The sequence below is a fragment of the Dacryopinax primogenitus genome (genome assembly GCF_000292625.1).
Source record: "Dacryopinax primogenitus strain DJM-731 SS1 chromosome Unknown DACRYscaffold_10, whole genome shotgun sequence".
Classification (NCBI taxonomy): Eukaryota; Fungi; Basidiomycota; class Dacrymycetes; order Dacrymycetales; family Dacrymycetaceae; genus Dacryopinax; species Dacryopinax primogenitus.
In genome coordinates, this window is record NW_024467207.1 from 65,759 (window position 1) to 78,644 (window position 12,886).

A 12,886-nucleotide genomic window follows, 5' to 3' on the forward strand; every position below is an offset into this window, starting at 1 on the left:
TACCTGTGGATGATCCTAAGAGACCAAGTCTGAAGAGACAGTCCCAAGCAGAGTAGGCCTTATATTTATACCTCTGTGGTGGAACCTGCTAGAACATCTTGCTTACTCAGCCTAGTCAGGTGATCAGGTCATATGACCAAGGATGAGGTCATATGAGGTCATGCACAGCCATGCACAGCAGGTCACCTGACCATCCAATCCTTCCAGCAGGTTCCAGCACATGCCAAGGTATACCAGCTACTTCCATGTCATAAAGGCTTAGTCATGTCTCTTGACCAAGCAATGAGCTGGTGCCCTGACAGGGTCATATGTATGACCCATCTTGAAAAACTCCATTACAATTCACTGTGTCCTACCCTTCCAATAGCCTGTGGATGGTGTGGACCCCCTGACTGTCATTGTGTACCTACCTTCCATGGCTTGAGTCAGGTTGAAGGCATGCACAGGTTTGTAACGATGCTGAAGGGGAGGTGAGGCAGGCTGCACAGGCTGGAAAGCAAGAAGCTCACCTCATTGGCAAACACATCAAACATAGACCCGGCATTGATGCAAAGGAGGGCAGTGGCTGCCATGTTGAAAGCTGTTGCTGAAGCATGATCACCCTGCATATCAATTATTGTAACCATGAGACAGTATCTGTAGCATGAGGGATATCAATGCACAGCCTGCAAACAATACCTGAGACTTACTTAGCAACTGGCACCAAAATGCTTTGCTTGCAGGTTGGGCAGTGATAATGCAAGTCATTGGGATTGAGGTAGCTTTGGTGGACCTTGTGGTTGCAATCCGGAGTCGCACAGCCTGCATAAGTGACTGAGCACTGCTTGTTGATGTTGATCATGCCAGCTATGCAAAAAGTTGTGGCCTTTGCAGCCTGATCAAGGCGTTCCATTTGAACTTGAGAAATGCTGAGAATTCTTGGGGTGGTGGTCAGGCTGTGCAAAGCCAAGGCAACCCCACCATCTGCACTGCAGGAGGCACTGAGAAGGTGTCATTGCGCAGGGTCATTTTGGGCAGCCTCCCACCTGCAAATCATCAGGATGCACAGACTGGGTAGTAAGGCTGCCTGCTTACCAGGCGGTCAGGTTAACAAACCCAGGAATGAGGACATGGTCGAAAAAACCTTTGTGTATCCAGCGACTGTCTTGAGGGACAAACCATAGGTGTGGTCAATGGCCACATTCCTCAGGAGCACCTCTAGCTCCAACCAGAACTCATTGAAGGCAACAAGCCTAACAGAGTGTCCTGTGTTGTTGACCAACCACATGTCAATCCTGGTTGTGGGAGCAGCAGACACATGACCCTGTATCTGTGTTAGCAAATGCAGAGGTTGTGCAGCCTTGGAAAGTTCATGAAGCTGGCCCACCTGGGAGCCCTGCCATGCATCACATTGCTGGTGTTAGCAATGATGCACAGCATGTCTGAGAAACCATTATCAAGGAGGCTGCACAACCTAAGGAAGAAGACTTACTGATGATCTTCTTGTCTGGGAGGCTAGGGAGCTGAACGATTGGCTGATAGTTGAAGAAGTAGAGGGGAATTGAGCCATCATCAGTGATCTGTGCAAAGTTAGACTGCATATCTGAAAGCCCATATGTTCAGTCATTGAGTTACATCTGAGAACTCACTGTTCCTGTCATTGAACTCCAGCTGCACAGGGTGAAAAGACCAGCACCAGTGCTAAACAGAGGTGATTGCTGCAACATTATAGATTCCATAAGTCTGCGCAGTCTGGTTAGTGAGAAACAAGCTCATATGAAGGAACAACTCACCTTCCCTTCTTCCACATTCCCAGCTTGAAGTGCATATGCCCTCCACACAACCAGGTCGATTTCCCCTGTCCCATCATGGCAGAGTATGTTGATGGTGCCATGGTCCTTCAGCTTGACATGAGTGATGCACATGCACATGTTCAGGCTGCACCATGGGCAGAAAGCACAGCCTCATGAAAGAAGGACTCACCCTTTCATAAATGCAACAATGGTGTTGACATTCATGAAGACCAGTACAGTGCCTAAAGCAGGAGGGGCAAAAGGCTGCACTGGCAGCTGAGGCAGGGCACTTGGGAGGAAAGTTGGATTGGCATCATAGTGCTGCATGCTTGCAGGACCCAATGGTGCAGAGATTGGGAAGAGCTGATCAATTTCAGTCTGGGAAGGGGGCACAGGCTGTGCCACCACAGGTGCATGTGGGGCCACCAACTCAGGGGGAACCTGGCCCATGCCAACAATGGTGAAGACCATCCTGCTGGAAGCAGCATGATGTGCAGCCTGCACAAGAAGGTGATTTGCTGGTGCCATCTCTTCTGGCTTGGTGACCAAGTCCAAAGAGTGCAGGTAACCGGAGTAAGGGTTGTTAACATCCTGCCAACCTAGTATGATGGAGGGCATGTTGATGAGGTGGTCAGGGAAATGCCATCTCATTAGGTCAGTGAGGATAAGTCATATCTTTGTAAGAAGTCAGCAAAGTTGAGGCTGCACAGTCTAAGTTAACATGCTTACTGACCGTTGGCCACCCATCTGTGTACCCCCCAAATGTGGACCATGTCCAGGTTCTTGAACTCACTGTGGTGCAGTCTGGGGACAAGATACTGGCCAGCCATGCAATTGTTTAGGACATCATGTCCATCACTGATTGTCAGGCTGCACAAATCATTAGTAAGGTGCATCCTCAATAGGGGATTCAGCATACCAGATAAATGGTGGGTCCAGCAGGTTAGCATTGTCATCAATCAACTTGGTATATGAGATGATCTGGATGGCAATGTCATCATTCATGTACTCAGCCATGAGAGATCCATGAAGAAGACCCTTGAGTGCATTAGCCATCAGTGAATCAGCCATCATACAAAGTGAAGCAGGTGAGAGAGATTTAGCAGATATCAGGGGGAATGTGGGCGAGACAAGAGATGTATGCATACATGATGCATATGTGTCATGTATTACTCCTCACAGCCTCCGTGTGATCGACCAGAACCAAACCTCACGTGATCAGGCAGATTTATGAATCTGCATACTCTGGATGTGCACCCTGTAGGAATGGGGTGACCCTTACACATTTGTTTCCGGCTTCCGGACACGGAGGCAGATTTATGTATCTGTGTATCTGCCTGCCACGGGAAGGCATCCCGTCCCTAGACATTGGACAAAAGAACAAAGGGAAGGTCGTGCACGATTTGTGGGGGTCTTATTACATTCGGGGTCCCCGAACACGTTGACTCGACCGATGGGACGACGATAATAACCAAACACCGCTGGCAAGTCACCAACAAGAATACGACATCCTACAGCAATCGATACAACATAAGTGGTACAATGAAGCAGAGGTACAGTGACCGGGCGTCATAAAGCAGGCAGTAATGACAGAATATACGACAAGAACGGAAATAACCGGATGGGGCCAGCACTGGTCCACTCTCGAGCTCTCTCAACTATGGCAAAACACCACTCGTCGGCAGCCCAGTCTCCTGTCGAGCGACATGAAATGCACCGTGCACCGTGTGATCCGAAGTGAGGAACTGACACTTTGTTACAGGCATGTCAGAGTGCTGCGGAGAAGACGGTCCAGGCAACTCACCTCCATCCCTTCCAGTTTCACGATGATGTCTTGTTCCGCCTTGCCCTTCCTCTGCTTGGACTCGATCCAGAGGCGAATTGCTCTTGTTGCCTCATTGGCGTCTGGGGAATTGGAAAGGACGCTGATGACCTCGATTTGCGTATCCATTCGGAGCATGCCTCCCTTTGGTCCGTCTCCGTAAGCAGACATCGGAGAATTGTTGTACTCGATAAGAATGTGATCTCCTGTATGTGGGGAAGAGCAATGGTTGTAGCTCTAAAGGTGACAAGCCGATTTTGGTGGTGCGATGCGTGTCTTCTTCACAGGAGTAGTGCTTGGAGGAGTAACAGCAACGGCAGGTAACAGAGGTCTCGATATTTATGCAGATACCGACATGGGGGAAGGAAATGCGAGGTACCGTGATGCACCGGCATGCCGACGGGATATATCCTTGCCGCTGTCCGTGAGCCACACCTTCCTTGCTGCGTCCTCAAGGCAGCGGAGGTTTCTTGATGGAGTTACAATCCCGTGAATCTGGCCGTGCCAGCTGGCGATTCCGAGATGATAGACATTCCCTGTATTAGACAGTTCTTATCGCGTTGGATTTGTCAGTAAAGTCGGCGTCCACAAGAGATAGATCATGAGACTATGTAGATAAGAGAAGATAGGGATTATTTACCGAAAACAACATACCAATGTGCTCTGATAGCACATCTACTTCTCCTCCAATAGCACCTTCAGCTCCACCGCTACGAGCTTCGTCGTAGCCAACGCGGCAAGGAGAACTTGGGCGTTGTTGACATTCGAGAAACAGAGTCGGACTCGGAACTAGAGCCTCCAAGGGACGGACCACTGAGTGTGACCGTTCCAACGGAAGTTGGGCTTGCTGCGCCTGCAATATGTGCTGGTAAGTACATTGAATCGTACGAGGAGACATATGGAAACCCGGAATATGACTGAGATGATGCCTGGAAAAGTGTTGCTGATTCCGGAACCGTTGGCAATGAAGTTGACGGCCAGGAGGGCAGCCCACTGACAGGCGAATAAGGTGAAGCGAATGGAGAATAATAGCCTCGTTGGATAATTGGAGGTGGTGAATCTGGTGCGTCATATGCTTTCAGGTCACTAGGAGATGGCATCATTCTCCCTGGGCCAAGATACGGCGACCAAGGAAGTCCAAACGAAGGGAAGAGAGGAGGTCCAGATCGTGACGAAGCGGACGATGATGCATGGGAACTGGAAGAGGTGGAAGGAGGCTTGCGATGTTTTCTGGTCGTGGATCGAGGATTCGAACGCGGCGTACGAGGTGGTGTTGGTGTTGACGGAGAAACAGGTTCCGGGGTAATTGAAGGAGCTTCAGCGGTGGTTGGTGGGGTCTGCGAAGCCTCCGGCTCCTCGTTCATTCCACCTCCACTATCTTCTCTCGCCTCCTCCTCCTCCGCTCCAATGAACGCCTCACCCAAGCGCTTATATTCCTTTCCCAAACGTCTGTTAAGCTCCCTCAGACGTTCCGTCTCCACCTGCAACCGACGCCAGCGATGCAGCGTCCACTCCCGCATGGCCTCCTGTTGCAAGCGCGTTACCTTGCCGGTCTCCTCGCCCCATGCCTGTGCCAGGTGGTTGAAACCGTTCTGCGCTGCTATCCATAGGTTCGCGACTTGCTGTTCTCTCTGGTCCAACCATTTCGAGAATCCGGGAAGGACGATACGGTTTGGGAGAGAGGCACTGAGGCGAGCTAAGTAGAATGCTTCATGGAGATAGACCGTTTGGACATATGAATCCTATCGTTCCGATTTCCGGAGGAAACACAGACCGAGAAACATCGACCTGTCAGTTAAACTTCCAGATACGAAAAGGACGACCTACCTCTAATCTCTCTACCGCTGCCGCGACCGACAAATCCGTTCTTCCCTCGCTCCTCAAAGTCTCAATAAAAGATTGGAGAGCAAGCTTGGCAGGCTCGATGTCCTCCTCCTTAGTGCTGTCCAATACTGCTCTGACATCCTCTTCTGTCCGGCAAACGGACATGGTGAACTATGAGAAGGGGGAAACGAAAACGGAGGTCTTTGCATACTGCCGGACGCCCGAGAAGACGTCCAATATTAATCCCATCGCTATCCCCAATAAATGGGTAATACACAAGTACAAAGCATGAAACTTGCAGTGATTGGACTGCGGTGACCAATGACGGACACCTCTGTAAGATAATCCCGGGTGCGGAGTTCGGAAATACAGGCGCCGATCAATGCCACAAACCCGGAAGTGACATCCCTGAGATGGCGCTGATGTGGACCAGAGCGCTGATCCATGCAGCTTGCTAACGGAAGAGATATTGTCAGACCGATGCATGGCAGGAAGGCGCCGTGCACCAGAAATAACCCGTGTGGATGAAGAGGGCCCTGAAACTCATTCGAAGATTGGCAGAGGACAGCAACGAGTCCGCTTTGATTGATCCCTTAAAGTCGTAGATCTCGCAACGGGGGATATGAGAAAGATCATTTATCAACAGAGGTTGACAGGTTCTGTAATGTTCCTTCAGCAAACTTCGATTCTTTGTGCCTTGCATTAAAGGAATCACGATATGAAACTTGACAGATGTGCACAATGCGTGTACTTCTGGGATTTAAATGAGACCCCTTTATCCCAGTGTGCAAGGGGGTAGAACCAATGTCATCGAATAAGACCAGACCGCGGTACCGAAGAACAATGAGAAAGCGATTCAGGAAAGAGTCAACGCGGTGTGATGTGATAATCCAGTTATCCCACAGCTGTGCGCTTCCCCTTCTACTTCCCCTTACGGTGTTTCCGTTTCTGCCCACCAGACTTGCGCGATGGTATGGGTGGTTCGATGAACAGTTCTGGAAGACGAAAAGGCGGGGGAAGTGGCTCGCCAAGAACTGGTACGCCGAGAAGGGGGAAATCAGACTTGGTCGAATTGGCCTTAGGACGCCTAACTTGCTTTTGCACCTGTATGATTTCGCGCGCTATGGAAAGTGTAAGTATCAATTGGCTGGCGAAGGATTATGCTGCTAACCTGCGCCTGAATCGTGAGGCTGATGCTGCCCGGTATAAGGTGTCCTGTCCGCTCGCCGTAGGGGAAGACTATTGGAATGATTCCGCACAGTTGGTCCAGTTGCCCTACGGGGCGGCGGGCGTGGTGGAAGAGACGACGTCATGTCATCTGCCGCATCGCTCCCTACTGAAGAGGCGACAGCTATAGCGCTAGACATCCCAGCCAAAGACAAGGAGCGCGAAGTGAGCGATCCACCTGTCCGATAAATCGTACCCGAAGAACCATCGCTTGCGCTGTATGAGGTGCTGGAGGCGAGCCGTGTCAAGGGTCGAGATTGTCCAGAGCTCTTCGAGGATGGGTGAGAAACGGCAGCGCTCTCGGGTGCAGACCGAAGGGATCCTCCATCCTCATAGATCGTTTGCCAAGAGTGTGTGCTCTTTGCACCAGCAGCTTTGTCAGCTTCTGGATACGTCCAGGCAGCGAGGACGACGTTCGAAGTGATGGGCGACGAGAGTGAGCCGCCTGACATGGTGATGGTAGCACTGGAACGGGGGTTTGACTCTACCATAGAGAGCACCGCGGTCGGACGCACTTGAGATTCTGGCGGTTCGTCCGAGTCGATGATGATAACAGGAGGCTGAAAATGCGCGATATCGGTATCGTCCGTCTCATACGCATACAACCGGATCGTGCTTGTCGTCGGCAATCCGGTCCGTTCTCTTGCCAAGCGAAACGCAGGCTGCAGAGTATGGTCTAGCGCGCAGATGATCTCCATAAGGCTCAGCATACATAAGCGAAGTGAACGCTGGTGACACACCTCGAGAGAGAAGAGTTTCTCTAATATATGCTGGGTGGATCTGCCTTTTGCTTGCTTGGACTCGATGTATGCCGAAAGGATGTTGACCGCTGACGAGGTCGGATCGCTGTAGATCGCATCGAGGACATCCGCCTGCGTCAACCGGTCTTGACGTCCAAAACAGAACATCACAGTATTCGCAGGTAAGCAAAACTGTAGCCTAGAGACGGAGATCCGGTACCATCCAAGATAGCAGAGAGTAGCAACATCCGTGTGTATATAAACCGTGCAGCGCTCACTGCCTCGCTCGCCTTGAGAGGCTAACAAACTCGCGTTTAGGTGCAGTAAGCAGAAGCATTGCGGGAGAACAACAAGCACCGCAAAAGGAAGTATGCTTTATGTTCTAGTTCGCCCGCACGAGACTTGAGTGAGCGTGAGCAGGGCTCGTCCTCGAGGCATCAGAGACGTGGAATTCCGGAGTGGAGCAAGACAGCAAGTACAGAATGGGTTTGCAAATCACTTTCTCTTATCGATCAAATTGCACAGTCTCCAGTGTCCAAATAGGCAGACATCCGAACGGCACTTTCCGAGATATGGAACCCGTAATGATCGCAGTCCAAATCCAAATCAGGGTGAGTGATTCCTGCCCGAATACTGGGGCAAGAGAGGACAATAGGATTTCGAGGGGAGCGAACAATTGAGCACGCACGTGGTTGATCACGGGTTCGGATTCGCGCAGATGGCTCGTGAAAGACCCGTTCGGTTCGCGCGTCACTCGCAAGCAAGACCTAACCATGATTGAGGTGTATGTTCTCCAACACCCAGAGAGGCAGCCCATGATCGGCCATCGAACACTCAAGCTTCTCTTCCCTTGGCATGTCCGATGTAAGGATATGACATCACCACACATGGACGCGGGTTCCGTCGATCGGGGAATTGTCTTTCCTTGTATCGAGTGAGACGCGCACGTTATCTTCATTTCCTATATTAAATGACTGTTCATCTCCATCTCCATATTCGCTCCTTTCTCTTGACCACCATCTTCTCAGTTGACTCATACCCTGGCCGCGGTATCCAAATCCCATATCCAAATGATTGTTCGGAGCGTATCACGGGCGTCTAATGTCGATCAGGAACAGCAACCGCTTCTCGAAGTAAGCCTCAAGCGCATATAATCCCCTTTACCTCTTGACCTTTTCCTACAGGACGATGAGATGGACACCACAAAGTCACATACCGTCACCGTTACCGCTCTGCCCTCTTCGCCCACCTCCCCTTCTTCCCCTGTAGAGGACCTCTCTCCGTTGGAGAAGAAATACGCACTCATCTCCTCCTCTCTTGATGCGCTAGGCATGGGAACTTACCAATGGGGAATCTTCTTCCTCTGTGGGTACGGCTACTTTCTAGACCTAGCATGGGCACAAGCATTCTCCCTTATACTGGGGCCCATGACCCAAGAGTTCGGGGTATCCAGTACGTCCCTTCCTCAACCTTCCCTTGGGTGCTGATCACCCAGGTGGGAGTAGCGGCGAATTCAGGCCAGATATTCACCGCTTTCTCTGCTGGACTCACTGCGGGAGCATTCGTATGGGGTGTCCTCGTGGATGTCATAGGCCGCAAATGGGCGTTCAACCTTACAGTATGTTCCCTCCCTTCCGTCCAACCCCGTTTCCATCCACCAATAACGTGCGCTCACTCCTATCAGACACTCATCTGCTCCGTATTCGGCTTGGTGATTGGCACCGCGGATTCTTGGGCTGCTGTATGCGTCCTCGCCGCCTGCTGCGGCTTCGGACTAGGGGGAAACATACCCATAGATGCTACGATCCTGCTTGAGTTCGTTCCTAAAGTACGTTCCCTTCTCTATTCATCCAAGACCACGCGAGATAAGAGTACAGAAGCTCGTATTTACCCTACGGTAGAACCGCCGCGCACTGGTAATGCTCCTGTCGATCTTTCAGCCACTAGGTGTAGTCGCCTGTTCCCTCCTCGCATGGGCACTCGTCCCGCCCCACTCTTGCGCGCCCTCACTCCCCTCCTGCTCCGCCTCCTCCCTGGCCGCCGAACTGGAATGCTGCACCCGAAGCTCCAATTCTGGATGGCGAAACCTCCTGTTTACCCTTGGAGCTCTCACGCTCGCATGCTTCCTGCTCCGATTCGGCGTGTTCAGATTCCGTGAAAGCCCTAGGTTTCTGCTCTCTCACGGAAAAGACAAAGAGGCAGTAGCAGTCGTACACGCTATATTTGCGTACAACGGCGTCCCCTGCTCTCTGCGACTCGAAGAACTGGAAGAAGCGGACAATCGAGGTGGAGAACAGTTAGAGCCTCAGATGAGGGGGAACCGGGTGTTGAGGACCAATTTGAAGAGCTTGTTTGGGACGCGAGAGAGGGCACGGGTTATGCTGCTTGTTTGTGTTGTATACATGTTTGACTGTACGTGCTCGTGCTCTAATCTTCGCATTCTGCCCTCTTCCTGCCCCCACCCTCTTTTGCACGTGCCGCGGTTCACTCTATTATCTGTCGTGAGTACTGATACACTAGAGCAGACTGGGGATTCAGCATCGCAGGTGCTTTTTTGCCTAGTATCTTGAGGCAAAAAGGTGCTATGAGGGATGTAGGAGTGTATGAGACTTATCGGAACTAGTGAGTCTCTCCCCTCTTGTTCAACCTGCTTGTCCCACACCCGTACTCACCATTCCCAGCATCCTCATCTCCCTCTCCGGCCTCCCTGGCGTCCTCCTCGGCGCAATCTTAGTCGACCTCCCCCTCGGCAGGAAATGGAGCATGGTCTTCACTTCCTCCTTGATGGCCACGTCCTTATTCCTCTTCGTCGCTATCGATAGCCAGCTTGCGAACGTGCTATTTAATGCCTTGGAGTATTTCTTCCAGAGTGCTTTCAATGCTGTGCTATATGGTGCGTCTTCCATTCCCAGGCCAAGGCAGAGGGAGAATACCAACCCCAATGGCATAGGGTACGCCCCTGAGCTCTTCCCAACCTCGACCCGGGGCACAGCAGTCGGGCTAGCCTCTTCCCTCGGAAGGCTGACAAGCATCCTCTCCCCCCTCCTGGCTTCTCACCTGCTGGCAAACACGGGTTCGGACGCGGTGCTGTATCTTGCTGGAGGGGGGACAATGATTTGTGCTCTTGCGGCAGTGGGGCTGAGGGAGACGAGGGGTGGGGTGATGTTTTGACCGTTTGGTGGCCGGGGAGAGGGAGGCGGGGGACAGAGAGGCAAGAGAGTGAACTTGAGCCGTTGACGCTGCATAGGGTATGAGGAGGCAGCGATACATATCACCTTGTAGACAAGTGGGAGAGAACGTGTGCTTAGAAGTGTACAGGATATAAACTGCTCATGAAGACAGAGGGTCGTGCATGCGAAACGCAAATGAGGAGGACGGTCTGTGATGGACACTCTCCGACCACGGAACCTGCTCCAGAAGCGTAAACGCCAATGAAAGAGAGGGTACAGAGACGGCGAGCCGCTTCCAGTGCTCTAGGTTACACTGATTGATCTATCCCGATACACATATTCTATTATAAGTTATCGTCGTGTACCTCCTTCCTTGACCTGTTCAAATACTTTGTTTCAAGCTCGAATCACCTGGAATGCTTCAGGGAAGATCGGTCCAGTCCACCGTTCCAGCACCACTGGCGTGGTATCAGTCTCGCGGTCCCACCGACGCACAACCTACTACCCAGTTAGCAGACACGAAACTACTCCCCAATCGGTACATATATACCTCATAAACCTTGCTCAGTTGGCCGATCTGTTCCAGCGTGCAGGAACAGGTTTCCGCCAGCTCTCTGAGTCCCGAAAGGGGCATGAGCTCGTGTTTCGTAAATGCGCGAATTCGGGGAGAGGTGGGATAGGACAGGTGCAGAGTGCGCAGGAAGGGAAGTGATGCTGCGGATATCGCTTCTCCTAGACGCGGCTACGTACCGGGGACGAGTCAGTTCGAGGTTTTGTCTGACAAGAGCTGGACGAACCCAATCGAACTCGTGCACCGGTACGATGAGCACCTCGAGCTTCGGACAATAAGTGGCAAGGATCTCTACAGCTCCTAGCGGTGTTGGTAACCGGGCGATCGCGACCTTCCTAAGCGTTTGTGCATGTTTGGTCGCAAGGCTGCGAGCGAATGACGAGCTGAACTCGGGATAACTGGGAGCCTTAGGAGCGGTGTTTTGGGCTGCGGCAGTGGGGCTGTATAGTACTAAGGACGTTGACAGTGGTGAGAGCGTTGCGGGTAGCGAGAGGGTGAGAGCTACGAGCGGAGAATCGGCGGTCAATTCCAGTATCGCATCGAGGAACTTCAGGTGCGGTGAAGGTGGTGCAGGTAGCGTGAGCGTAAGTGACTTGAGCCTTGGTAGTGCGAGTCCCGTTGCCAGCTCCTTCAAGTCGAAATTGGGGCTAATGCTCTCCAGGCTGAGATCTTCCAATCTAGAAGAGCATCCACGTATAACAGTGTCAACACCGATGTGATCGGCTTTTGGACAGCCGAGAAGATGAAAAGACTCGAGTTGCGTGAGATACGGTGCAAGGGTGGTCAGCTGCTTGCATCCGACATAATTTGTCGACTACACGCACGCCTTCAGGATGATACTAGTCATCATTGAGAACGACACTCACCTGGCAAATGATCTTGAGTTCACGCAAACCAATCTCTGTTTCTTGTTCCTCCTCCACACGCTCTACACATATCGCCATAAACCACCGTAACAGCACATCGACGGCAGCCTTGTCTGGCATCGTCAGCCCGAGTGCTCGAATCTGTCGCACACGAATGAGATCCGCGGGCTCGTAAGTGCCTGAATGTGCGTTGATCTCAAGCCTTTGAAGTCGAGGCAAGCTGGCGAGAACGACGAGCATTTGGGTCGTTAAGGTCCGATGGCGGCTGATTGGGAGCTGTCAGCACTCCCGACATATCCGACCATTGGGATGAAGATACTCACGGCCAAATACAAGACTCGAGGTTCACACAGTTCGCAAGTCCCTGCTCGCAGTGTTCAAATACAGCATCTCGGTCCTCCTCTTGCGCTAAATGGAACTCGAAGTCCCGATAGAAGTCCCGTACATCAATATGCTTCACCCATCTAGCAACTTCTGATCGCTCGGCAAGAGTTCGCATAAGTGATGCAGCCTGCAGTCATCAGCTTTGGTATGATTGGCACACATGAATCGCCGGCGCACCCGGGTCTTTGCATTACAATGCCAGCTGTAGACGGCGACGCGTCTATACAAAAGCGGAGTCGCGAACGCATTCCAATTACGATTCACAGATGCACAGAGTACGAGGCTACTCTCAGGTAACGGAGTGAGTATTGGAAGTAGAAGTTCTGGCGGCAGGCTGTGGAAGGTCGCCATCGAGTTGTGCGTTCGACATGTGAGCGACGCCTAACTTCTTCACATATCGGCTTTACGATTCCACCACATCGGTGTTAACCGGCCGGTGTCTGAGCAGTTTGATGGGGAACAGTTGTGGCTTCGCACCGCCAAACACTACATTCAATCATATAAAGATAG

At 51.8% G+C, this 12,886-nt stretch overlaps 6 protein-coding genes across 6 annotated transcripts; 1 reads left to right on the forward strand and 5 right to left on the reverse strand.

Moving 5' to 3' along the window:
• Positions 1 to 1,680: 1,680 nt before the first annotated feature.
• On the reverse strand, positions 1,681 to 2,390 carry DACRYDRAFT_107807 (uncharacterized protein; the record flags this gene model as incomplete). Its single annotated transcript, XM_040768530.1, has 3 exons — positions 1,681 to 1,722; positions 1,773 to 1,917; positions 1,963 to 2,390. 3 exons carry the CDS (start codon positions 2,388 to 2,390, stop codon positions 1,681 to 1,683), a joined length of 615 nt encoding a protein of 204 aa, XP_040628148.1.
• A 1,040-nt stretch (positions 2,391 to 3,430) lies between these two features.
• On the reverse strand, positions 3,431 to 3,765 carry DACRYDRAFT_107808 (uncharacterized protein; the record flags this gene model as incomplete). Its single annotated transcript, XM_040768531.1, has 2 exons — positions 3,431 to 3,523; positions 3,577 to 3,765. The coding sequence occupies 2 exons, from the start codon at positions 3,763 to 3,765 to the stop codon at positions 3,431 to 3,433; spliced, it is 282 nt and encodes a 93-aa protein (XP_040628149.1).
• A 539-nt stretch (positions 3,766 to 4,304) lies between these two features.
• Positions 4,305 to 5,583, reverse strand: DACRYDRAFT_107809 (uncharacterized protein; the record flags this gene model as incomplete). Its single annotated transcript, XM_040768532.1, has 2 exons — positions 4,305 to 5,336; positions 5,422 to 5,583. 2 exons carry the CDS (start codon positions 5,581 to 5,583, stop codon positions 4,305 to 4,307), a joined length of 1,194 nt encoding a protein of 397 aa, XP_040628150.1.
• A 756-nt stretch (positions 5,584 to 6,339) lies between these two features.
• On the reverse strand, positions 6,340 to 7,553 carry DACRYDRAFT_107810 (uncharacterized protein; the record flags this gene model as incomplete). The annotated part of the gene is made up of 3 exons (XM_040768533.1): positions 6,340 to 6,539; positions 6,590 to 7,337; positions 7,386 to 7,553. 3 exons carry the CDS (start codon positions 7,551 to 7,553, stop codon positions 6,340 to 6,342), a joined length of 1,116 nt encoding a protein of 371 aa, XP_040628151.1.
• Positions 7,554 to 7,867: 314 nt separating this feature from the next.
• On the forward strand, positions 7,868 to 10,556 carry DACRYDRAFT_94974 (MFS general substrate transporter; the record flags this gene model as incomplete). The annotated part of the gene is made up of 8 exons (XM_040777255.1): positions 7,868 to 7,996; positions 8,678 to 8,837; positions 8,891 to 9,003; positions 9,070 to 9,213; positions 9,287 to 9,797; positions 9,911 to 10,007; positions 10,067 to 10,278; positions 10,336 to 10,556. 8 exons carry the CDS (start codon positions 7,868 to 7,870, stop codon positions 10,554 to 10,556), a joined length of 1,587 nt encoding a protein of 528 aa, XP_040628152.1.
• Positions 10,557 to 10,930: 374 nt separating this feature from the next.
• DACRYDRAFT_116466 (uncharacterized protein) lies at positions 10,931 to 12,727 on the reverse strand (the record flags this gene model as incomplete). Its single annotated transcript, XM_040770208.1, has 6 exons — positions 10,931 to 11,053; positions 11,106 to 11,297; positions 11,353 to 11,940; positions 11,993 to 12,257; positions 12,316 to 12,503; positions 12,554 to 12,727. 6 exons carry the CDS (start codon positions 12,725 to 12,727, stop codon positions 10,952 to 10,954), a joined length of 1,509 nt encoding a protein of 502 aa, XP_040628153.1. The 3' UTR covers positions 10,931 to 10,951.
• Between the last annotated feature and the right edge of the window lie 159 nt (positions 12,728 to 12,886).